Consider the following 26,437-nt stretch of genomic DNA (forward strand, 5'->3'; position numbering starts at 1 on the left):
GGTACTCAATTTACATCATGAATCAAATATAAGATACTTAATTACTTCCTCTACATAAAATAAATGCACAGGATATAATAAATAATAACTACTACTATACTCCCCTGGGAGCTTGAGACTTAAAACCAAGACATAAAGCAGTTTTCAGGAGTGCTAAATGGGGCACTTCACATTTCACCTCAGCTCTGCATTGTCCAAAAAATTCCCTCCAGGTACATGTCTTCCAGCAAGCCAAGACAGGAGTTGAGCTTTTCCCCCATAAGTGGTCATCTCCTATACAAAAACTCCCCTTGCTATAAGTCATCTCTAACCAAAGAACTTAGTATCTCTTACCTCTTGAATTCTCAACCTGCTTCCAAAGCTAGAAATGGTCACTGGCCCAAAAAGAATTCTTAGAAGAACTCAAAAAAAGACTTTAAAAACCAAATAAAAGAGATTGAGAATTTTTTTAAAAATAAGAACAATCCAAGAAAACCAAGGACATTATGAACAGAAAGTGACCCAAATGGAAAAGGAGATTCAGAGTCTTAAGGGAAAAAACAACTCCTTGAAAACTAGAATTAGGCAAGGGGAAGGCAATGACGTTATCAAAGACCAAGAAATAATAAAACAAAAGAATGAAAAATAGATGAGAATGTGAAACATCTCATATGGAAAACGACTAATCTGGAAAACAGATCAAGAAGAGAAAACATAAGAATAATCAGACTACATGAAAGTTACTATCAAAAAAAAGAATCTTGATACACTAATACAAGAAATAATTAAAGAAAACTTCCCTGAAGTTTTAGAACAAGAGGGGAAAATGAAATGGAAAAAATTAAACAATCCCCACCTAAACAACAGGAATATCATAGCCAAATTCCAAAACCCCAAGGTTAAGGAGAAAATATAAGCAACAAGGAAAAAACTTCAAATACCCTGGAGCCACAATTAAAATTACACAAGACCTAGCAGTGGCTACACTAAAAGATCACAGGTCTTGAAGATCAAAAGAACTGGAGCTGTAGCCAAAAATATCATACCCATCAAAGTTAACTATAATCCTAAATGAAAAAAAGGATATTCAATGAATTGATAGACTTTCATGACTTTTTCATAAAAAGAACAGAACTTAATAGAAAATTTGACATACAAGATCCAGGAGAAATATAATGAAAACATCAAAGACCAATTACAAGGGACTCAATAAGGACAAATGGTTTATTTTTTATACATGGAAATGTAAACAGTATGCCTAAGATTGTCATTAGTAATTGGTTAGTTTGAAAGAAAACTTGGGTTACAGCTGAGTATGACGTGATTCTAAACAGCAAAATGGTGGAGGAAAAGGTAAAAAGAGTAATTTTCTTATGCAAATGAAGTTTGAGAGGAAAAACTGATAGAGAGGAATCAGATGGAGGAGAAGGGCTGGTAGTGCTGGACCCCTACTCACATCAGATGTGGGTTAAAGAGAGAAAAACACATACTTTTAGAAGAGCATAAAAGTCTTCTAAATGTATAAAGAAATAAGAGGGTAAGGGAACAGGACAAGGAGGGACACAGCATAGAAGCATATGTAGATTAACAGGAATGGGTTGATATGTTTGTTGGTAAACAAAATGGGCTCTTAGCATTCAGTTCAACCAAGTCCCCTTGAAGAGTTTGGCCTTTGTTCCCTTGATTAGATTGGGAGTCCTTGGTGACCTCCTTGCCTCAGGGGAGAGCCTAGTTTACACATGAGTTTGAGTGACATGTTTGGGACATCAGAGGCTTTTAGACCACGTGGGTTTAAGTTGCTCTTTGTGACGATTCTAAGTCACATGGGTGAGTCTCATGTGTGACTCACCCTTGACCCTTAAAAAGATGTAAAAACAGGGGTTGGCATTCCCTTTTTCAGAGCTCTTGCCCACAGCCATGGTGGCATGAGTGACTCCGGGCCAGCCCTTGTTATGAGCTCCTGGGCTGTTGGTAACTATGAATTGTATTGGGTCTGTTTGTTGATGTTTGTAATTTGTTTGTATTTATTCTGAAGTTCAGGGTGCTGTCTTTTTCCCCTGAACTAAGTAAATGGTATTTGTATGTGGAATTAAAGTAGACTCGTTAACCCCTTAACGTTGCTTTTCTTAGTAAAGCAGATCAAAAGAACCTGGGCTTTTGCAGCATGCTGGTAGAATCCTTGTTGTTGGGCTTGTGTTGGTCTTTCACCCCCACAACAGCTGCTAGCTCGATTGTTGAAACAATTGAAGAGGAAACAATATATATATATATATATATATGTATATGTATGTATGAAAGTCTTCTAAATTCAGAAATAAACAAGACTGCAAGAGGATGGGGGGAGGATAAGGGAGGGATTCTCGGAGGGAGGGAGGTTAAAGAATAGGAGGGCAAGGCAGTGGCTAGAAGTAAAGCAGAGGAGTGAGGAAGGATAGGATAAACAGGGTGAGAAGGATAGTGAGGAAAAATAGGAAGGAGGAAAATACACAAGTAGCTAAGAACACTAATGGGATGAATATACTCCTAAAATGTGAATAGATAGATTAAAAATCTAAATTCAACAATATGCTGCTTTCAGGAAACATTATAAAAATGAGAGATACACACAAAGATAAAATAAGGGGCAGGAGTAGAATTTAGTGTGTAAAAAAAGCAGGGATAGTAATCATGATCTCAGCCAAAGTTAAAGTTAAAATAGATTTAATCGAAAGTGAAAAATAGAGAAGCTATACTATGTGCCACCAATATTATTCAATATTGTTTTAGACCAATTAAAATGCTTAGACAGTACAAAATACCTGAATATATACGGGCCAAAAGAGACACAGGAATTGAAGGAACAGAAACATAAAATACTTTTTATACAGATAAACTCAGATCTAAATAATTGAAGTAATATTTATTGTTCATGGGTAGGTAAAGCCAATATAATTTTTAAAATGACATTTTTACCTAATTAATCTATTTATTCAATGTCATTACAATTAAATTACTAAAAAATTATTTTACTGAGTTACAAAAAATAACAAAGTTCATTTGGAAGAACAAAAGGTCATGGAAAAAAGATGTAAAGGAAGTATATTCAGCAGTTTCTGATCTTAAACTATATTAAAAGGTGAAAACATTGTTAAAGTATAAAAAGGATAATTTTGATTATTTTAAATTAAAAATTTCTTGCATAAATAAAACCTACATAGCCAAGAATAGAAGGACTGCAGAAAATTGTTGAAAAAACTCATAATCTCTCAGATAAGATGTGATCAGGTTGGAATACAGCAGTGCTATAGGAATGATGAGCTGGTTGACTTAGAAAAACATGGAAAGATTTGGACTTATGAAGGAAGATGCTATCTACCTTTAGAGAAACAGACGATAGAAGGAAGCAAGCATATTAGACTTACATGTATGTGTATGAGTGTATATGTATATATGTATGTTTATTGCTATCTATGTATATGTATAAATATCCAAATTGTCACCTTCTTTGGGTGGTAGATGTAGGGGGGAAAAATAAAGTAAGAAGTGCACAGCACAGAACAAAGAAAACCAACAAGGAAGCAAAGAAAAGCTGGACAGCTTTGAAAACAATGGGAAGTATTTATTATATAGGCTTTCTTGAAATGGAAATTTATTGTTTTATATTGAATCTTATGGTCTGCTGTGTACATGGCAATTTTTTTTTCTTTTCTCATTTTGTATCTAAGTTTAAAATAAAAAAATTACAAAAACAAAAACCAAAACTAAAGCAAAGAACCCAGGGGATATGGTTGGTATCCAAAGATGATTTCTAACAAATAAAACAATGTTTTCTCCTGGCAATAAAAAAAAGCTGGAAATGTCCATCTCAAGATTACCATTCTGTAACCTTAGGAAACAAATAAAACAGAAGACACTCCCCAATCCCAAAGCCAAGGCCTACACTTCCTCAAGCTCACATATGTGCTTTGTCTGCTTTGTGCTTGTAGTGTACCATTACTCTCAGGGTAGATAAGTGCACCAGCTCTCTCTCCAACAAACACCTCCCTTCAGAGATAAGCTTCAGTAGCCTTGGTAAGATCAATAGATGGGAAGAGATGAAAGAGATGAGGGTGGTTTGTTCTCTTTTTTCACATGTGCCATAAAATATTTTATTCTAGAAGTCTGTCTTTTTATGCATCTCGAGTCTTGTATTTGAAGATCAAATTTTCCATTGAACTCTGGTCTTTTCATCAGGAAGGCTTGGAAGTCCCCTATTTCATTAAATGTTTATCTCCTTGCCTGAAAGATCATGCTCAGTTTTGCTGGGTAGTTGATCCTTGGTTATAATCCAAGCTTCTTTGCCTTATGGAATAGCATATTCCAAGCCCTCCAATCTTTCAGTGTAGAAGCTGCAAGGTCCTACATAATCCTGACTGTGGTTCCATGATATTTGAATTATTTCTTTTTGGCTGCTTGCAGTATTTTCTCCTTGACCTGGTAATTCTAGAATCTGGCTATAATCTTTGGTGTTTTCAGTTCGGGATCTCTTTCAGGAGGTGATTGGTGGATCCTTTAGACGACTATTTTACTCTCTAGTTCTAGGACCTCAGAGAAGTTTTCCTTGATGATTTCTTGGAAGATGCTGTCCAGCCTCCTTTTTTCATCATGCCTTTCAGGTAGACCAATAATTCTTAAATTATCTCCCCTGGATCTATTTTCCAGGTCAGTTTTTTTTTTTCCAATGAGGTATTTAACTTCTATTTTTTTCATTCTTTTGATTTTGTTTGACTGATTCTTGAAGTCTCACAGAGGCATTAGCTTCAACTTATCCAATTCTAATTTTTAACGAATTGTTTTCTTCAGTTAACTTTTGCATTTGGCCAATGCTACTTTTTAAGGAATTGTTTTCTTCAGTGATTTTTTTTCACTTTGTCAATTGTATTTTTAAAGGAATTGTTCAATTTTTCTTCTACTTCCCTAATTTGACTTTTAAAATCCTTCTTGAGCTCTTTCAAGGCTTTTTGAGCTTGAGACCAGTTCATGTTTCCCTTTGAGGTTTCAGATGTGGGTATAGTGACAATGCTGTCCTCTTCTGAATTTGTATTTTGAACTTCCCTGTCCTGGTAGTAAAAATCTATGATGTTTGTTTTTCTATGCTACTTCTTGCTCATGGTGTTTGCTTTTTTCCTGGCTTTTAAAGTTGATCTCTGCTTCTAGGGCACAGTGGGTACTGTCCCACACTTCTTGTGCTGAGGGCTAGGGGCCTCGTTGCTGGCTTTGTGTACTGGGGCCTCAGGTTCTGGCAGCTGGAGGCTGTAGAGGCTGTCATTTACCTGGTACTGAGCTGGAGCTGGTGGTGGTGGCTAGTGTATGCTGAAGCCAGGTGGGGTTTTCTGTGTTTCCCAGGGTTACACTAAAGCTCATGGGGTGAGGTGTGGGGTGGGGTGATCTAGCCACTGGAGGTAACCTCCTCGGGGGGGGCAGTGCTAGAGCACGGATAGGCTCAGCCACTGGTGTAAGTGGTGGTTTTCCGTGCTGGTGTCTGCCGATTCCCCTGTTTGTGCCCTCATGGGGGTCCTGGTGTTGGTGCTTGCCTGCTCCACCACCATGGGGCTCAGGATCTCCTGCTTATTTGCTGAGGTAGAGCTTGTCACTGGCTTACTGGAACACTTTGCATCCTGTGTTGGTCCCTTTCAGCCACAGCAAGAAGAATTTTTCCTTTGAACCCACCTAGCCTCACGAGCTAAAAAACTACCGCACCCTGTCTTTATGCTGGCTCCGCTGTTCCAGGATTTTTATTGGGGTGGTATTTTCTGGGTTTTTCAAGGTCTGTAAGTGAGAGTGAGAGCAACTTACTGCATACTCTGCCATCTTGGCTCCCAGAAGTCAGTCCATCCCTTTTAAAGATAGCTCTTCCTGCTCATTGGCCAATTATTGTGAATTATTTTGTCAATTCAAAGCACCCAAGTCCTTGACTACTGAGCTGTTTCCTTGGAAGTGGTTAAGGCACATGCTAACCCCTCCATGAGGATATACTACAACCCAACTTTAGTACATGAATATCTCTAAAATATGATGTGAATGTGTTGATTAAGAAGAGAGAACAATAACTTAGGAGTGAAAGGGTTAAAAAATATCATGGAGAAATGTGACATTTTATCTTGGCTTTGAAGGCTGTGAAAGAATTATGGAGGGCTGTGAAGAAGTGTATTCTAAGCAAAGGGAATGGTGTGAGCATAGCCATTGAGGATGGAAATTACAGGAAATGTTTCAGGAAGAACAAATAATGATGCTTAGCTGGAGCATAGATTGGAATAGTAAGAGAGAGAAAATAGTATGCTTCAATCTGCATTTAGACTCCATAGTTCTTTCTCTGGATGTGGATAGCATTTTCCATCATGAGTCTCTTGGAATTGTCTAAGATCATTGCATTGCCCTAAACAGCTAAGTCTAACACACAAGGTTGTCATACAATGTTGCCATTACTGTGTACAATGTTCTCCTGGTTCTGCTCACTTCACTCAGCATCAATTCATGTAAGTCTTGCCAGGTTTTTCTGAAATCTGCTTGCTCATCATTTCTTACAGAACAATAGTATTCCATTACATTCAAATACCACAACTTGTTTAGCCATTCCTCAATTGATGGGCATCCCCTCAATTTCTAGCTCTTTGACACCACAAAAAGAGCTGCTATAAATATTTTTGTACATGTGGGTCCTTTTCCCTTTTTTATGATTTCTTTGGGATACAGACCAATAGTGGTATTGCTGGATCAAAGGGTATGCACAGCTTTATAGCCCTTTGGGCATAATTCCAAATTGCTCTCCAGAATGGTTGAATCAGTTCACAACTCCACCAATAATGCATTAGTGTTCCAATTTTCCCACATCTTCTCCAGCATTTTTCATTTTCCTGTTTTGTCATGTTAGACAATTTGATAGGTATGATGGGTACCTCAGAGTCGTTTTAATTTGCATTTCTCTAATCAATAGTGACAGAGCATTTTTTCATATGACTATAGATAGCTTTAATTTCTTCATCTGAAAACTGCCTGTTCATATCATTTGACCATTTATCGACTGGAGAAATGACTTATATTCTTATAGATTTGGCTCAGTTCTCTATTTTTAGAAATGGGGCCTTTATCAGAGACACTGGCTGTAAAATTGTTTCCCAGCTTTCTGCTTCTCTTGTAATCTTGGTTGCATTGGCTTTGTACAAAACCTTTTCAAGTAATCAAAATTATCCATTTTGCATTTCGTAATGTTTTCTGTCTCTTGTGTAGTCATAAATTCTTCCCTTCTCCATAGATCTAGCAGGTGACCTATTCCTTGCTCTCCTAATTTGCTTGTAGTTTCACCCTTTATGTCTAAATTGTGTACCTGTTTTGACCTAATCTTGGTATATAGTGTAAGATGTTGGTCTATGCCCAACTTCTGCCATACTATTTTCCAGTTTCTCCAGCAGTTTTTGTCAAATAGTGAGTTTTTATCCTAGAACCTGCAGTCTTTCAGTTTACCAAACAGTAGATTGCTATAGTCAGTGATTACTGCATCTTGTGTATCTAACCTATTCCACTGATGCACCACTCTCTTAGCCAGTACCAGGTAGTTAAGATCTGGTATGGCTAGGCCACCTTCTCCAGCATTTCTTTTCATTAATTCCCTTGATGGGAATAAACATTTATATAGTACCTATTACATGCCAAGTAATAAATATCTCAAATGAGATAATAATTACAAAGTGCTTAGCATGGTGCCTGGCACATAGCAAGCATTATAGAAATGTTAGTTGTTATTATTATATCTCTTTTGGTCCTCACAACAACCTTGTGATGTGTTATTATTTTCATTTTACAGTTGAGGAAACTGAGGCAGACAGAGGCTTGCCCAGAGTCACATAGCTAGTGAGTGTCTGAGGCTGGATTTGATCTCGGGTCTTCCAGACACCAGGCCCTGGGCTCTACCCACCTGTACCACCTAGCTGCCTCTGAGGGCAGAGACTTTCATTTTTTTCTTACAGGAAGTTTCTGGCCCATAGTAAATGCTTAAGAAATGTTTGTTGAATTGAATTGAATGAATAAAGACAAATGACTATTCTGTATTTATTACTAATTCCATATTTTGAAGTATTTGAAGGTAAGGGGTTATCCAGTGAATTTACTGAATGAAAAAACAAAACAAAATGAAACAAAACAATTGCAGTGTGGTGCAACAGAAAGAATACTGAATTTAGAGTCAGAGGACCTGGGTTCAAATCCTGACTCTGCCTCTTATTATGTGACCTTGGGAAAGTCATCTAACTACTCAGGTTAAAGGAATGGTTTCAGGTTCCTCATCTGGAAAATAATAAAAGGATTAGATTAGATAACCTCTAAAGTCCCTTCCAGCTCTAAATCTAATTGTTTAAGCAATTCGAGATTAAAATTAAAAATGCCACCCACCCTGGCTTTTATTAGTAACAGATAAATGAATTAAAACTCATATAAAATAATAGGCAAATTTTTACAATAGAGGCTACTACATTTCTTTCCCTAACACTATTGGTGAAGGTTATATGCTCTTCTTCTAAGGATTTCTATGAATCTGAACAAAGCACAGTAATTCCTACGATCCTGGAGGTCTTGTTTCTGTCATAAAGACCAAGTTTAAAAAATTATATGTTGTCATTCCCCATGAAGAGAGATAATCCAGAGTCTGTGATTTTTCTGATTCTCTCTTCATAGTGGGAGGTATCTTCCTTTCCCTTTTCTAGATGTAGTGATAAATGCATAGCTGTCATCCAGTGATGGTGGTCCAGTGAAATACATAAGGGGCCCCAATGAGTCATACTAGATCTGGTAAACTGAATGTGTTTGAAAGTTAAAATGTTTTAAATTAAGAGAAGCAAGTGAATGGTTTCACCATCTGACCCATGGGAATCATTTGGGTAGCTAATAGGGACAGAGACTGGATCTGTGATTTCATTTTTACAGGGAACTTCTGGGAGAAGAAATTCCGTCCACCAATGCATGTCAGCATCTTTTCTGAAAATCATAATTTTAGAGAGTTGCCTAATGGAGACAACAAGCAAACAAATCTGTAACAACAAGCTATATACAGGATAACTATGAAATAATTAAAAAAAGAAGGAACTATAATTAAGAGGGGTTGGGAAAGGCTTTCTGTAGATGATGGGATTTTAACTGAGACCTGAAGGAAGCCAGGGAGGTCAATCAGTAGGTGGAATTCAGGAGGGGGAGCATTCCAGGAGTGGAGAAAATGCCAAAGAAAATGCCTAGAACCAAGAAATGTATTATCTATCTAGTTCCTGGAACCACCAGGAGGGCAGTGGCACTAAATCAATGAGTACATGTTAGAGATTAAGGTATAAGCAGACTGGAAAGGTAAGAAGGAAACAGGTTACGAAGGCCTTTAAACAGAGAATTTGTATTTGACCTTGGAGGCAATAGGGAGCCACTGGAGTTTATGGTGGGGATGAGGGGGGTGTTGACATGGTCAGCACGGACTTTGGTGGCTGAACAGAGACTTAAAGGAAACAAAAGAACCAAAACCTAAAGAACTTGTACTTTATAGATAAATGTAATCCTGAAGTCAGAGACACCTGCAGAAGGAGGGTGTCTCTGAGGATGATGCTCAGGCTTTATTCAAATAATGGCTTATTGAAAGTAGTGAAAGAGTATTTAAACTCACAGAATATGAGAACTGGAAGAGGCCTCAGAGCCCATCACATACAACCTGAACCCAGGAATTCCTTCAGCAACATTCCTGGCAAAAGGTCAGTCCACCAGTCAGTCCCCTCCACTTTTAGACAACTCTGTCTGGAAATTTTCCCCGATGTTCTTACTTATGTTTTCTAGAGCCAAGTAGAACAAATCTAATCTCTCTTCCACATGTCAGACCCTCCATAAAGGCAATAATCACATCCCTCATATACCAAGACCACTGAGCCTTACCCTCTGTCCTATTGAGATGCCCTAAAGAACACTTGGCCCTTTCCTTCCTCACCACAGCTGAACCCTACAACGTGTGTTTTTTCTCCTCATTAAAAGGTGAGCTCACTGAGTGCAGAGACTGTCTTGTTTTCCTATTTGTGCTCCTACTGCTTGGCACAATGCTTTGTATATGTTAAGTGTTTGTTTGTTATTCAGTCGTTTTCAATCATGTCTACCTCTTCATGACCCCATTTGGAGTTTTCTTTGCAAAGGTACTGGAGTGGTTTGCCATTTCCTTCTCCAGCCCATTTTACAGATAAGGAAATGAGGCAAACAGGATTAAGCGACTTGCCCAGGGTCACACAGTTAGTAAATATCTGAGGCCAAATTTGAACTCAGGAATATGAGTCTTCCTGACTCTAGGCCTAGCACTATCTAATGTGCTACCTAGATGCCTTCATAATAACTGCTGAATGAATACTTTTTTTTTTTATCCATTCACTTGCTTGTATCCTTTTATGAATTCAAACAATAGAAGGGAAGAGAGAGAGAGAGAGAGAGAGAGAGAGAGAGAGAGAGAGAGAGAGATACTTAACTTCCAAAGGTCTCCATTACTAATTAGATGATTAGTGAACAGAACGGCAATGGCCTCCTAATTGGTCTCTCTAGATCCAGTCTCTCCCCTCACCAATCCAGTCTCCCCATAGCTGCCAAAATGATACTCCTAAAGTACAGGTCTGACCATAACACCCTTCAAGTCAAACAATGACACCTTCATGCTGTAAGTGGAAGATAGTCCCATACACTTAGAACAGGGTTATGCTGGCAAATGTTCAATAACCAGCCCTCTGAAAACAACATGTACACACTACATACTTTTCAGCTTAATCACTTTGGAGGACATCTCCAAAAGCACCTCTCTCTGGTCTGCTTTGCCTCTGCCCAGATTTCTTTAGGAACCTTAGAATACACCCCATTGTCTTGTAAGACATTTGGATGTTTTCTCTTTCCATGATAACCCTCTCTTTGGTGCCAATAGGGAGAACCAATTTATATAATGTGAAATCAAGTCAACACACACTTTGAAAGCAATTACTATGCGCCAGGACTATGTATGTTAAGTGCTGGGAAAACAAATATAAGTAAAAAGAAATCCAGTCACTGGTCTCAAGGTGTTTACATTCTGAGTGAACATAACACATAAAAAGAAATTGGATAGCCTAAGACAGGGGTAGGGGAAAGGAGAAAGTCTAAAGAGTTAAAGACAGGAGCTGGGAGAAGAATGAAGCCATGGCTCACCCGGGCACTTTCCTTAAAACGGAGATTCTAGAAGGAACCAAGCCAGGAATGTGCTGATAAATGCTTAACAACAGGCTCTCTGAAACTTGAGTTTAATTCGCATTATTAACATTTTCTTTATCACCTTCTTAACTCTAGTTTGAATCTACAAGCAATAATCCATTGGCCAAATCTAGCCTTTGGACTCTTTTTTGTGTGGCCCTAGGATTGAGAATGGTTTTTACATTTTAAAATAAAGTTTTATTATATTTAAAATTGTATTTAAAAATGTAAAAACCACTCTTAGCTCAGTGCTGCTGTTTGCTGACCTTTGGTCTAGAGCCAGGGGTTGGGGACCTAGTGAGGCCACATGTTGCACTCTAGGTCCTCAAGTGCGGCCCTTTGACGGAATCCAAATTTCACAGAACAAATCCCCTTAACAAAAGGATTTATTCTGTAAAACTTGGACTCAATCAAAAGACCTCACCCGAGGACCTAGAAGGCCACATGTGTCCCCCCGCCCCGCCCCCCAGTAGACAATCAACAAAATAATCAAGCCTTGATTTGTAGCATTTGCTCATTTTGGAGGTATAAATGCTCACACTAATAATTTAACCATCAACTAGCCAAGTTCAAGCTGGCTCCAGGTCACTCTTGAAAGGACCAAACAGAGCAAAGGGTCTCAAGGGTAGAATATACTTTTCAAGGTTAGGAGGCATGTTGTGGAAAGTCCAGAGATTCAGGAGTATAGCCCAGAGATATATATATATATTCAATAGTAATGACACTTTTAATTGATTACCTCTTATGAATTTAATTTAATTTGATAATTCATCAAGCATTTATAGTAACCTTCCACCATGTGCTAGCAACATGTGCTACACACTGGGAATACAAAGACAAAAATTAAAACATTACCTTCCCTCAAAGAGCTGGGAGAATCCAGACAGATCATGTTATGTGAGCTAGGTCTTGATGAGAGCTAAGCATTGGAGAAACAGAGGAGAGGAAGGAGAACATTCTCCAAACAAGGGGAATATGAAGAAACATAAGTGGGAGATGAAATGTCATGTATAAAAAATGATGAGTAGTATGGATTAGCTCAGGGGTAGGGAATCTGCGGCCTTAAGGCCACATGTGGCCTTCTAGGTCCTTAAGTGCAGATTCAGTTCAAAGGCCTCACTTAAGGACCTAATTTTCCAGGTTATATGGCAAGAGGAGGTTATCCTCCAGGAGTTCAAGGATGCCTCCATTGTCCAGCTCTATAAGGAAAAGGAAAATAGGCTGTCCTGTGGCAATCATGGGGGGGAAGGATCAGGGGTTGGGGAGCCTTCTTAGTCATGGCTTGCAAGATTCTTACAAGGGTCCTCCCTAATTGGCTAATCCCTCACCTGGAAGATAGTCATCTACAAGAGCCAGTGTAGCTTCAGAAAGAGCCACAGAATAATCAACATGGTGTTTGCTGCCCAACAACTCTAGGAGAGATTCCAGGAGCAGAACAGAGGTCTATATATATTTGTCAATCTAACCAAGGCCTTTGATACTGAGTCATGAGGGCTTGTGGAAAATTATGGCAACGTTTGGCTGCCCAGAGGAGGTCCTCAGTATTGTACCTCAGTTTCATGATGGCATGCTTGCTCAGGTTCTGGATAATGGACAATGCTCTCGTGCTTTTCCAGTCACCTATAGAGCAAAGCAGGGCTGGGTGCTTGCTCCTATACTTTTTAGCATGATATTTTCTGCAATGTTGTTGGATGACAAGGATGAAAATGGCATCAAGGTCAGCTACCATACTGACAGTAAATTGTTTCACTTGGAAAGGCTGCAAGCCAAGACTAAAGTGGAGGGAGAGTCCCTGTATGACTTTTTGTTCACAGATGATCTAGTTGATTATGCACTCAATGCAACTTAGGAGGCTGAGATGCAACAAAGTATTCAACGATTGTCTGCTGCTTGTGCTAACTTTGGCTTAACAAAATAGGGGTTCACCACCAGTCAGCACCACACCATCCGTACATGGAACCATCAGTTAGAGCAAATGGAGGAATTTTGAATGCTGTAGATAATTTCACATACCTTGGCAGAATACTTTACAGACATGTATACATAGATGATAAGGTTAACATATACATTGTCTGATGTGTTTGGGAGGCTCTGAAGGAAAGTGTGGAAGAGAAGAGGTATTAGATTGCCTAAACCAAAAGTCTATAGAGCCATTGTGCTGACCTCATTTTGTATGCCTGTGAAACCTAGACAGTATACCAGTGTCATACCAGGAAACTGAATTCATTCCATTTGAAATGTCTTAGGAAGATTCTGAAGATCACCTGGCAAGATAACGTACTGGACGCTGAGGTCCTTTCTCAAGCTGAACTTCCAAATATTTAAACTCTGCAGAGAGTGCAACTCTGATGGGCTGGCCACATTGTTCAAATGCCAGAAGTACATTTACCTAAAAGATTCACACAAGGCAAGCACTCACAAGCAGGTCAGAAGAAGTGATAGAAGGACACTCTCAAGGTCTCTCTGAAGAACTTTGGAATTGATTGTGAGACATGGGAAACACTGGCATCCATCCAGCATAGTGTAACTACATCAAGCGAAGCAGAGTTGCAGTAGCTCAAAAGAAACATAAGATACGCAAATTTAGATACATTTCCACTGATGGACAACTTGTGTCCAACCTGCGGTAGAGCCTTCTGAGCTCATGTTGGTCTGATCAGCCACAGTCAGGCACACTGTACCTTACCCCAACATAGTAATGTCATTTTGGTCCTCTTCGAGCATGAGGTACAACCAGCCATCATTGTGGAAATGATAGTGGGAAAGAGGTCATGCCTTGAATATTAAGTTTGAGATCCTGTTTCCCCCATTAATAAAACAGCAATCAGAAGTTACTTTGAACCTAAAATCACTTTCCCTAGACAATTAATATTTAAGCGAACAGATAGATATAATTGTAGTTCAGTACCCTCTCTCTCTCTATGGAGAGCAGAGTTGTTAGCCTGTAGCCCCAACTTTCTACTTCCTCCCCAGCAAAAATTAAAGTTTCCCTTAGAAAAGGGCGAAGAAAAGAAAGGCTCTTCAAGCCACAAAATGACATCCCTATACTACAAGTGGAAGACAGCTCCAATACATTTAGAATAGTGTTATTCTGGCAAATGTTTAACAACCAGCTCTCCCCAAAAGAAAATGGACACAGCACACACTTTTAGTGTGTAGAGCTTAAACTATATTATTAACAATTATTCCATTACCTCCTTAAGTCTAGACAGCTATACAGTAAGTTAAGCCATGATTTGTAATGACGATTTCTGATAAATGTGAGTAGAGGCAGAGAATTTCTGCAGTTACCACTTGAAGTTTGAGTCTATACCCAACAGAGATAGGATGCTTCCTCACACAGAGACAGTATCTGCTCCACAGGCAGATAATATGCTTCTAGTTTCAGACGATATTGTGCTTCTGTTCTTGCTATATCTACTCAGTAAATATCCCTTTGTAAAGCTAAATTGATGGTAATTTGTTAATAGAAATTGAGGAACAAACAACTGTTGCTAATTAAGTCAATATTGAGATACTGAGAGCTAAATGATATTGGGGAGATTGATACTGAGAGCTAAATTATATTAGAGAGATGTTAATTGGAGGAACATACTGGATGGTGGACATATGAACAATAGCACTAGAGAAACTCCTCTAACCCCTCAGGTTACCTGTAGAAGCATGAAGGGAGATCTAGCCTAGCCAAACTCTGTGGACCTGACCCAAAAGTATCAGTAGGAGTTGTGAGAGTGAACCCAGAGCCAGAGTAGACATAAGATAGCCTGAGACAAGAAGGCACTAGCAGCTGGGGTGGGGCGGGGAGATGGGACACAGAAAAGAAATGCAAAAGATGGGATTCAAGATGAGTCTTGATGGAAGCCAGGGGTATTCTAGGCATGTGACAAGGTATGAAGACAGGAGACGGAGTGTCATTGTCAAAGAACAAAAGGGAAACCAGTGTGGTTGGATCTTAGAAGGCATAGAGGAGAGTAAAAGGTGAGAAGACTGGAAAGATTGCAAGGAGCCCAGTTATGAAAAGCTTTAAATACCAAACAGTACTTTATGTTTGATCTAAGGATTGAGGAGAATGACATGGCTAGATGTTGGCTTTAGTAAAATCACTTTGGCAGTTAAATGGAGGGTGGATTGCAACAGGGAAAGATTTGAGTCAGGAAGATCAGTTAAAAGACTATTAACATAATGCAAGCAAGAGATGAGAGCCTAAACTAGTGAAGTGACTGTGAGTGGAGAGAATGGGAAGTATATAAGAGAGGTTATGAAGGTTAAAAAAAAGAATTAAAAAATAAATTCAAAAATAATTGGCAAGAGAGTATGAATGTGGGATGAATGCCAGTGATGCCCATTACTTATAAGGCATGAGCTACGAGACTTTCACCATCTTTGTCACCCTCCTCTGGACATGCTCCAGCTTATCAATATCCATCCTAGCATGTGCCAGCCTTTAACAAATATTCATTAAGCACCTGCTTCATGCAGACATCATGCTAGGTACTGGAAAATATACAAAGATAAAATAAAGATATTCAAAGATAAATAATGTATGATTCCTACTCTCATGGTTATTGCAGTCTACTGGAGGGATAAATTTGTGAAAACAGCTGAAATATTTTTTTCGATGTATGAAAATGACAAGCGCATGTGAGAAGTATAAACACAGTACCTCAGGGATTGTCAATAAACACTTATTAAATACCTACTATGTTCCAGGCACTGGGATAAGCATCGGGAATAAATTCAAAAAAATCAGTTCCTGTCCTCCAGGAGCTTACAATGTAGATAGTGATGGCACATTAGAAAAAAAAGCTGAAAAGGAAGGGGAAGATGGGATAAGAGAAGGTACTAGTGTGGGGGGAAAGGAGACATAATGGAAAAGTCCAAAATATGCAGCCAGGTGGGAAATGAGATGGCTGGCCTGGGTGCCCTCCTTACGTGGAGATTTTTAGAGGAGCTCTCCACTCCACCCTTCAATCAAAGGAGCCTCACAGGCAAACAGTACTGTTGAGGTCTGATGTGAACTATGCTCCCCATGACTTTGTTTTATTTGACTACATATATTTGTTCCATATCTCCCAACAGAGAGATAATCATCAGACATAATTTTGGGGACTTTGTTTTATTTGACTACATATATTTGTTCCAAAGATTTCATTTTTCAAATGGCAGGGGGATGGGGAGGGAAGGAGAAAAAATAAATGCTTATTAATTGAAAAATAAATGAAAAAAAGAATAGTTTTGTGCCAAAGAAATTAAGATTTTCATGGACTGCAACATGCAAAATGTATCAACAGTAAATGGCAAACAGTAAAAAATTTTAACAAAACTCTAGCCTGCATTCCTTATCTTAAATGAAGTGATAGCCCTATTGTAATTCTATCCTGATTAGCTGACATCTAAAATATTATGTTTATTTCTGGGTGCCATATTTTAAAAATGATCACTGGGGATGCTTTGATCACATGTTTGCATTATTAAATACATTGTGTAGTGGATAAAATGCTGCATTTCAAATTTTGTCTTGTCCTCTTACTAGCTGGATGAGCCAGGCAAATTGCTTCATATCTCTGAGTGTCATTTTCCTCATTTATAAAATGAGAAGGCTCCAATACTAACATTCTATGACTAGAGACTAGGACAACCTTTTGGTCCATGGCCAACCAATGTATAGTTCTCTAGAGAAAAAGACGCTCAGAACAGCTGAAGGTAGGCTACTTGACAGGCTGCTCCTAGAACAAGAGAATATGCTTCATGAGGAATGGGAGGCTCTAGAAATGAGATTCTACATATAAAATCATGAAGAAGCCCAGAGAAAAGGGGAGAAGAAAGTCAACATTGTTGCCTAAGGTGACAATGTGACACTTAAAAGGACTATGAATACAAAATTGAATGGAAAAGGCAAACATGTGCTTAACAATAATGACGTCATTCTGGATTTAAAGGGGGAATTGGAGTCTAAATATGAGAGAAGAGATCTAAGACACACCTAGCCATTTCAAATGGCAAACCACTCCACTATCTTTGCCAAGAAAACCCCAAATGGGGATGCAAAGAAATCAAATCAGACGCAACTGAACAACAACAAAGCCATTTCACGTGAGTTCATTTATCCGTGTCCACTTATCCTAGGGCAGAAGTGATCACAGAAGTACTCTCAGTAATCTTTGAGAAATCATGGAAAAATTAGAAAAGTACCAAGAGACAATTGGCAGGCAAAGAATTGTCAAACTTTTTATTTTAAGGGGGAAAGGTTGATTTCAGAACTATAGACTATATTTGAGATATATATTTGGGATTCTGACTTTTGTTATAGAGCAAAGCCATCTCTTCCAGTATTATGAATGGATAAGAAGGGAAGGGAAAGTAGGAAGGAAACATGCATTTATTAAGTGCCTACTATGTGTAAAATGTTTCACAGATATTATTTCATTTGATTCTCACAACCATGGGAGGTAGGTACTATTATAATCCCCATTTTACAGATGAGGAAACTGAGGGAAACAACGGTTAAGTGACTTGCTAGTAAATGTTGTGGGCCACATTTGAACTTGGGCCTTACTGACTCTAGATCCAGGACTCTGTGAGAGAAAATGATCTGGCTGTGGAAAAGAGATTGACCTGAAGGTTAGCAGAGATATAAGGCAGCAGAATCTTTATTAGGTGATAAACATGGATTGAATAAACCAACCCCAAAGGAAGAGAGGCCACTGAGTGGTTGGTGGTGGTAGGAGAGAGTCTGGAAGTGGCTAATAGAGAAAAAGGATTATCCCAAATACTCCATCACAACCACCAGTAAGTCTGGGATGTGAATGAAAGTGAAACCAGAGCTAGAAAAGCTTGCTAGAGAAGCTGCTTCATCCCTGTGAGAGCCAGAAGATGGAAGAAGTAGGAAAGAATAAGACTGGAGATGAAAGCAAGGTTGTTATCTATGGGGCAAGCATTCCAGATAGGACAGAAGGAGAAGTGGATAGTTACAGAATGAAAAGTTGAGGGGTTGCAGGGAAGGAGTGGGCATGTTAAGAGGGATTGGAATAAGGGATCAGGCAGTGGGGGGCAGAGGCAGAGAACAGGGTTTGGACAAATGACCACCGATCACTGATATAGCTCCCTCGTCTCTTAAGTATAAAAGCCCAGTGCATACGAAGTTGAGTTATTTCTCAGGCTTGGCATACCCTGCTGACCAGGGGAACCTACCTAGATGTGACAGGAAGCTGCACCCAAATGAACCAGTACTGGCTCTCTGGAATCAATGCAGTGTCTTTCCTGAATGTCCTTTAGGTGTTAGTGTTAAATAAACTTTAGTTTATTACAGCAGTGGGGAACCTGCAGCCTCAAGGCCACATGTGGCCCTCTAGGACCTCAAGTGCAGTTCTTTGACTGAGTCCAAGTTTTACGAACAAATCCTTTATTAAGGGGATCTGTTCTGTGAAGCTTGGATTGGGTCAAAGGGCCACACTTGAGGACCTAGAGGGCTACATGTGGCCTGGAGGCCCCAGGTTCCCCACCTCTGCATCTAGTATATAGTTGGCAAGCATCACATTTCAGACTATCTCTGAGGTTGAACCACCCGACCAGCCTGCGTCAGGCCTGGCTGAGAATATTTGGCATAATTAGCAGATTGGATCAGAATGGCCTTGTGGCTAAAATATGAGAGGACCAATACTGAGGAAAAGGATCTCCAGACAATTGGACACCCTGACATGAGAGCCTTGTACCCTGTGGTTGCTGTGCTTCTAGCGGCTTATCACAAGTTGTAGGATCATAAGAGTATATATTTAGAGCTGCAATGGATCTCAGAGTTCAATTGGGCCCAATCCCCTCATTTTACCGATTAGGAAAATGAGGTTCAAGGAGGGTGATTTATCCAAGGTCACACAAGGGGTGACAGAGCTGGTCCTCTGAATCTAGATCTATTGCTTTTTCCATGTGTATCTTTTTTTTTTCCACTGGGACCCCAATTGGACTATTAATTTAGAAAGCCAGCTGTGGTTGCATACTCAGCAACTAGAGACAGATGTCAATGTGCTTTAGGTTTTTAAAGACCATCCCCCAAAGATGATAAGTGTTTTAAAATGTCATTTTTCTTATTTACATAACTTTCTGTTTGGGGATGATTGTGATCTATAGGCCCACCAGCTGCGGTATGTCTAGGCCCACCCTGGAGATGGTTGATTTTAAGATTGTTTCAGAACAGGACTGAATGAATCTTGCCATGTGGACTTCATCGATGCTCTTCAGGGCAAGGTACAGGGGTGGAGTTTGAAATTATAAAGCTTGAACCTCCTTAGGACCACAAACAACTTTCCTGAATTTGGGATAAGGACATAGGGGCCAAATGCACCCCGCTTGATTTGCTGATGACAGAGACAGCTGTGTCATTTTAAAAGGAGAAATAGCTCCTGATCTTGCCCCAGATGTTTGGCATGAAATTCCCTCTCTGGGACTTCCAGTGAAGGTAGGTGACGGGTCTTAGCTGAGCAGGACCTTGGTCCTGCTTTGTGGTTGTTGAGTTATTTTGGTCCAGTCTGACTCTTCATGACCCCATTTGGGGTTTTCTTGGCAAAGATACTGGAGTAGTTTGCCAATTCCTTCTTCAACTCATTTTACAGATGAGGAAACTGAGGCAAACAGGATTAAATGATTTGCCCAGGGTCACACAGCTAGTGTCTGAAGCCAGATTTGAATCCTTCTTCATGCCAGGTCTGCCACTCTAACCACTGGGCCACCAAGCTGCCCCTACCCTCCTTCTTACCCCTAACAAAAATGGAGACTTCCAGTGCTTGACGGCTGGGGCACTCAGGCCATCTTCATGTCATTTCCTCAGGCTCCAGCCACTGTTTCCAATCTCTCACTCCACCTCCTTGCCTGGGACCTGGGTTCCTGATTGTTGTGAGTTCTCCATATCTAGCCCAGACCTAGGACCACTACACTATTCTCCAGCCACATTCATGGCAAGCCCCCCCTGGCTCCACTTGGCCAGCATCTAGTTCCTGCTCTGGTACCCTGGGATCCTGACCGGTCAAAATTCTACTCATTTAGTTCTGACCTCACATAACTCTCCTGACACTTTTCCCACAGTTTCCTTCTCCCTTGTGCTGCTTTTCACCTATAACTCTGGGAACAGTAATTAAATTGACAGTATCATTCAAGGAAGCAATAAGGTGATACCTTCATATCAGACCAAGATATATGTATATCTATCTATCTATCTATCTATCTATCCATCTATCTGTGTGTGTGTGTGTGTGCGCGCGCGCACGCACGTGCACACACATAAAACAGGGCAGGGACAGACTTGATTTTTGTATTTGTGTGTTCATTGTTTAGCACAGTGCTTGTCATATGGCAAAACTTTAATAAATGCTTTCTCATTCATTTGCCTTTATGAAGCCACTAGTCACCTCTTCTACTTTGTGTCTCTTTTTCTGATATAGGTGAGTAAAATCTGATCCTGAAATGGTTGCTCCTGCTTTGGTAGCAGCCATTTTACAGATGAGGATACTAAGGCAAAAAGAGAATACGTAACTTGCCCAGAGTCACACAGCTAATAAGTGTCTGAGCCTACATTTGAACTCGGGGTTTCCTGATTCCAAGTCCAGTGCTCAATCTATCCTGTCATCTAGTTGCACGTAAGAATGAGTCATCATCCAGAATTGTCCAATGACAGAGCCCAACCTAACTCTTGAAACTCTGCCAATCTAGATTTCCAACAATTAATAAATATACTTGTGCTATGGCCGAACATATTCAAAAGCTACAAACATTTTATATTTGATTATTTCCTATTTTCACAAGGAAGAGAGGACTAGAGATGAAACCATATCGAATACTTAAAGTAGGTAGGGGGAATCACCATAGTGGTAATTGAAGGTGAAACCCATTGTTTTCAATTTTCAAAGACAGGAAATGGGAAAGCGATTTAGAAGTAAGAGGGACCAGGATATGAGCTTAGAAAATCAAAAATGGAGCTCAAGTATTCTCCCCCTCCCTGACAATGCAGTCATCTCACCTTCTCCCTCCATACTGGGGAACAAGTGACTCACAAGTTAGCTGACTGACAGAAACCTAACCTATACAAAGTTGCAGAGAGGCCAGGCAACTTGCCTGTTAACAAAATATCCCTAGGGAATGGAGAGGGCCCTATCAAGACTATGGCAACCTCTTGCCCATAAGAGAGTTGCTTGGACTGTCTAATATATAAATGGAGAGAACTGACGGACACTCATCTAGGCAAAGGCTAAGGAAAAGAGGCTGTAGACCAACAGTACAAAGATTTTCTGACCCAGAAATAGGTGATGAAAGTAACAAAACCAGTGAATTAAACTGTGTATTTTGTTGTAGGGCAGGAGAATTGAACCAGAAGCGACTCCTTTCCTGCCCAAAACTTCTACAGAAACTCCTAAGTAGCAGATTCAACTCCCAGATCATGAATACACTGATAGTTAACCTGACATGGATGCCAGCCCAGGTACAGATAAAGAAGTCCTTATATACAGATATATACAGATAAAGAGATCCTTACGGTCAGCCCACACCAACTAACTACCTCCAGTGTAGCAGCCAAGAGATGTCACTGACAAGATAAGCAGACCACCATGGCTAAGTCATGATATCGTAGATAAATTTGAAGACAGTGATACACGTGTGCCTAGGGGACAGTACTGGATATTACCCAGGTGAAATGTACCTCGCATGTAATTGCATATGAAATTGCATGTTTACGGCTATACAGTTACTGCATTTTTGGGTATGCTTATTTCTTATTTTGCCGTCATGTCACTTTAACTAAATTTTGTGCTACTTTCATGCTATAGCAATGTTTTCTAACTTTTTGTGCACATGCTAATGTGCAGCATTAAGCTGTATTTTATGTATAGGCCGAATGACACTGTTATTGTTGCAGCTAGCTAGCTTTGCTTTGTTAAGCACACTTGTTGCTTTTGATTGCTGTATACCATGAGACATACATGGACTTTCCATATGTGCATGTGCTATATCCTGCATGTGGTCAGAAATGCTGTCAGTGTTGTATCCTACCAGATGACTCTACATGGTGCCATATCTATTGTATATACTGTTACTGTGGCGTTGGTTAACTGGAATGCACTTCGATCATGTCCCTATTTCCAGCTAACTAGAGACTTCAGGGAATTTCCCTTTGCGGGAGATCTGAGAATTTCTAATTGGTTGAGCTGAGTCATCTTGCTCCCATTTGGAGAAGTCTTTCATTCTATATTGTCTGGTATTATATTCTCACATATATACTTTCTCTGATTTCTGTTTTGCTATTGACTTGGATAAACAGGTTTATTGCTAATTTATATGTATATTCATTGCTGGACTGCCATCTGGTGGGAAGGAAGTCAAGTCTTAGGTACATAGGTTGGGACACTCTTTTCCTATTAAGGGATAGTGAGATCAAAAATGTAGCTTGAACCTAAAAATTATTTCTCATAGACTCATGATATTTAAGCATTTTCAGAGCTTACAGGAAACATCACTGCTGAACTATAAGGATATACACCAACACTGTTTTCCACATGATTTATGGAGATTTTCTTTTTTTCAAAAGAATTTATTTCACTATAGAGAATCTTCATTCCCAAAAAATTCATTAATCAAGCCAATTTCAAAATAGGCATACTCAATATAGGAAAAATTTTAGATAACTATGGTCAATCGAGAAATACTTCAATTGGAATTAAATCACTATGGAATTACTACAGAATTAAATTACCATGCAATTAAAACCAATATACTACAATGAATTGAGAATGGCATTGTAGATCCTTCTGGTGCTGAAAAAAATTTTAGAATTGAAAAACAAAGTATTTCTAGGTTAATAACACCGGACTCTTGCGCCAACCTCAAGATCTTAAGCAGTAAATTAGGAGTAAATAAATGTTTAGAGTAGTAAATTAGGAGTAAATAAATGTTTAGAATAAGCATCTGGGATCCATGTCCTTCATGTCAACTGATCTTCTTTATGAAGGATAGTCTCAATTTAAATATTAACTTTTTAAAAATAATATTTCAAAAGAAATGAATATTCCTTCCTTCAATCTCCCCACTAAAACCCCATTTCAAGGACTGGTCTGTTGTAGGAAGCTGGGGAAAAACCAAAACAACAAAAAATCATCTCTCCCCTGGAAAGTGTCTTTTCCTTCCAAATGGAAGGCATCCAGGATACTCCCCAAGGAAACAGGCATCCCTGGGATACTCCTACATACTTCCAGATGTGAGCCTCCAAGAGAGATAAGCAGATCTGAAACTTCCATCCCCTTTCCAGATGCTAGCCTCTGGAAAGATGAGTGCTTCCTAGGACCCCTCCCCTGCTTCAAAATGTCAGCCAAGAAATAGAAATAGAGCTATAAGATCCTAATTCTCTACCAGAATTCAAGTCCAATGGGAGAAGACAATCACCTCCCCATCTCCCTCTATATGAATCTCCAGGGAGCTAAGTAGCAGGGACAGAACTTCGCTCTTACTGTCCTTCCGCTCTCTTCCCCTATTCTGCAACCCAGAAATATGTTCTATGCCTCACCTCAGTTAAGTTGAAAAATTCTGGGCACAGTTTAGAGATCTTATTGGACATGAGGTCCAAAGTCTTGAGGAGATGCAGTTTTCTCACCACACTGGGCACAGCTGTAAGGTTCTTCCCACGGAGAACAACAACTGTGGCTTTTTCACTTTTCACAGCCCTGAGAAACAGTTTTCCACTCATGATTTGAAAAGGCAACAAAGAAAGAGGGATGGAAATGGACCCAAGAATCAAAGCTTGGATGACATGGATTTTAGAAGTTCTGAATCAAAAAGTGGTGTCGTCATGGAAATGACAGTATAATGAAACCACCAACACCCTGGAGGTAGGAAGCAGTTAATTCCAGATCTCTAGTGGGGGAGGGGGAGTAAGGAGAGAAGGAAGAATCTGAGAATGTTGACATAGAAACTCCTTAAAGACATATCTTTCATTGAAGGTTTAAAGTATAAAGTTGGGGTGGGAAGAATAATTGGTGCAGAAGTACATTTTAATTACTCCAACCTAGCACACCTGGAAAATGCAGTGCTTGAGGAGAAGGACTGTTTGCTTGCCTCTTTATACCCTCAGCACTTAGCACAGTGCCTGGCATAAAGTAGGTGTTTAATAAGTGTTTATTGATTGATTAATTGAATATTCCTGATTAACTGAGTTAAAAGATATACCATACTTAGATTATTAATTCTGAAAAAATTATAATACAATAAGACAGAATTTCTCAAGGAGACCTGGGGTCAATAGATACTTCCAATTGATGGAATGTTAAAGAGAGTTTACAGATTTTTTTGTTCCAATTAGTCCACTGACCAACTTTTTTCCTTAGTAACACTTCTCTAATAATCTTCAATATGATTACTTATTGGAAATTTTCTCCAAAAGCATTTATTATTTTAGCTGAGTGTACGAGATTAGGTCCAGGGATAACTTACTGTTATACCTTATAGCACACGATTTTTTTTTAATCTTAGGATTGGCAGACAAAATAAAAGAAACAATTTCTATTAACAGTTAGAATCTATGAATTCTCCTATTCACTGGTGACATTGTACCAAAGTACATCTAGTCCTGGAATACTAACAAGCCTGCTCTATGAACATACATAGTAATGTGGAAGGGATACCTCTAAACATCCACAGCTGAAAAATCACAGGACCAAGAATCTCAGAAAAAGTTTAAGATGTCTGTGGGATATGTGGAGTTCAAGATATCCAACAGGCAATTGTAGATGCAAGACTAGAGGTCAGCAGAGAGGTTAGGGCTGGGTAAGCAGATTTGAGAATTATCTGCAGAGATACTTGAATCCATGGGAGCGGAGGAGATCACCAAGTGAAAGAGTAATAGGGAAAACTGAAGAAGGCCTAAGGTGGAGCCTGAGAGGATACCTATGGTTAGTGGGCATGATTCAGATGAAGATACAGATAGGGATAAAGATACAGACACAAATTCCCTTATAACTCACAAACAGGTGCTGCACTAGGATAAGCCCAGCTGGGTGGCACAACGGATAGAGTATCAGGCCTGGAGTCAGAAAGAACCATTTTTCTGAGTTCAAATCTGATCTCAGACACTTACTAGTTGTGTGACCCTGGACAAGTCACTTAACCCTGTTTGCTGGAGAAGGAAATAGCAAACCACTCTAGTATTAGCCAAGAAAACCCCAAATAGAGTCACGAAGAGTCAGACACTGCTGAAATATGACTGAACAACAAAAACTAAATAGTAGGAACAGGAAATCATGCTGAAGTATATTGGGGAAATTACAATGCTACAACAACCCCAAATTGCTTGCTGCTCTAAAAGTCTGTCTCCTTTAACATCAATATTTTATCAATGATCCTATATGGCTGGTTATCACAGAACAAATAATCGAAATTATAAGCAATACAAAAAGCCGTGGAAGGACATATGCCAAATGTAAGGCGGCTTCAGAATGCTACCAACAATGATTTGTGCATGAGTACTCTAATGGATTTCATTGATTCAGGAGTTCCCTTCAACAATGTAGATATCTATCTATACCTACTCATTTTTGTCCATGTTTTCCAAAAAGTTGACCACAGGCCGGTCACCCCATATGGTGGAAGACTTCTCACTTTCATTGGGAGGGTGGAGCACTCTGGCTATGTACATGACATCCCTTGCCGTATGATTATTCCATATTCTTTTCCTCTCATACACGTTCTTCATGGTATTTTTATTTCTGTTCCTCTTTGGAATTCCTTGTTGGTGATATATTGCAGCCTACCCATGCCACCATATACCTCTCCATTTCCTTCTGTGTGATAGTCATCTTTAGTTCTTCTGAGGAAATGACATTCCACATTGTGCTGCCATGTAGCAATACTGGTAAGATATTAGTATTACAAAGATGAGCCTTTGCTCTTATGGGAAGCTTGAGGTCAGTTAAAGAACTTTACAATTTCCTGAAAGCAATCCTACCTGTTCTCCTCCTCCTTTTCAGCTCTGGGCCCAGCTTGTTGTCCATCCGTACTGTCTTTCCTAGATATGCATATTGCTAAACAACCTCTATAGAGTGTTCATGCAAATACATGTTGAAATCTGGGTAACAGATACTCTTCACCCACTTGGTCTTTCCTATGTGAAAGGACAAACCAAACTCCTTTGAATCATCTTTTTGAGAAGTCTCTGCAGTGTTCTAGGACTTGATGCAATCAGCTTAATGTCATC

At 39.4% G+C, this 26,437-nt stretch overlaps 1 protein-coding gene across 1 annotated transcript in view; it reads right to left on the reverse strand.

Annotated features, from left to right (window-relative positions):
- The window catches only part of LRRC69 (leucine rich repeat containing 69), a 132,376-nt gene extending 108,441 nt beyond the window's left edge, over nt 1–23,935 (reverse strand). Inside the window, exon 1 of the mRNA XM_036741700.1 lies at nt 23,756–23,935. Within this exon, the coding sequence (XP_036597595.1) occupies nt 23,756–23,935 (180 nt within the window). The remainder of the gene's footprint in view (nt 1–23,755) is intronic.
- Between the last annotated feature and the right edge of the window lie 2,502 nt (nt 23,936–26,437).

Source organism: Trichosurus vulpecula, chromosome 1, assembly GCF_011100635.1.
Source record: "Trichosurus vulpecula isolate mTriVul1 chromosome 1, mTriVul1.pri, whole genome shotgun sequence".
Lineage (NCBI taxonomy): Eukaryota > Metazoa > Chordata > Mammalia > Diprotodontia > Phalangeridae > Trichosurus > Trichosurus vulpecula.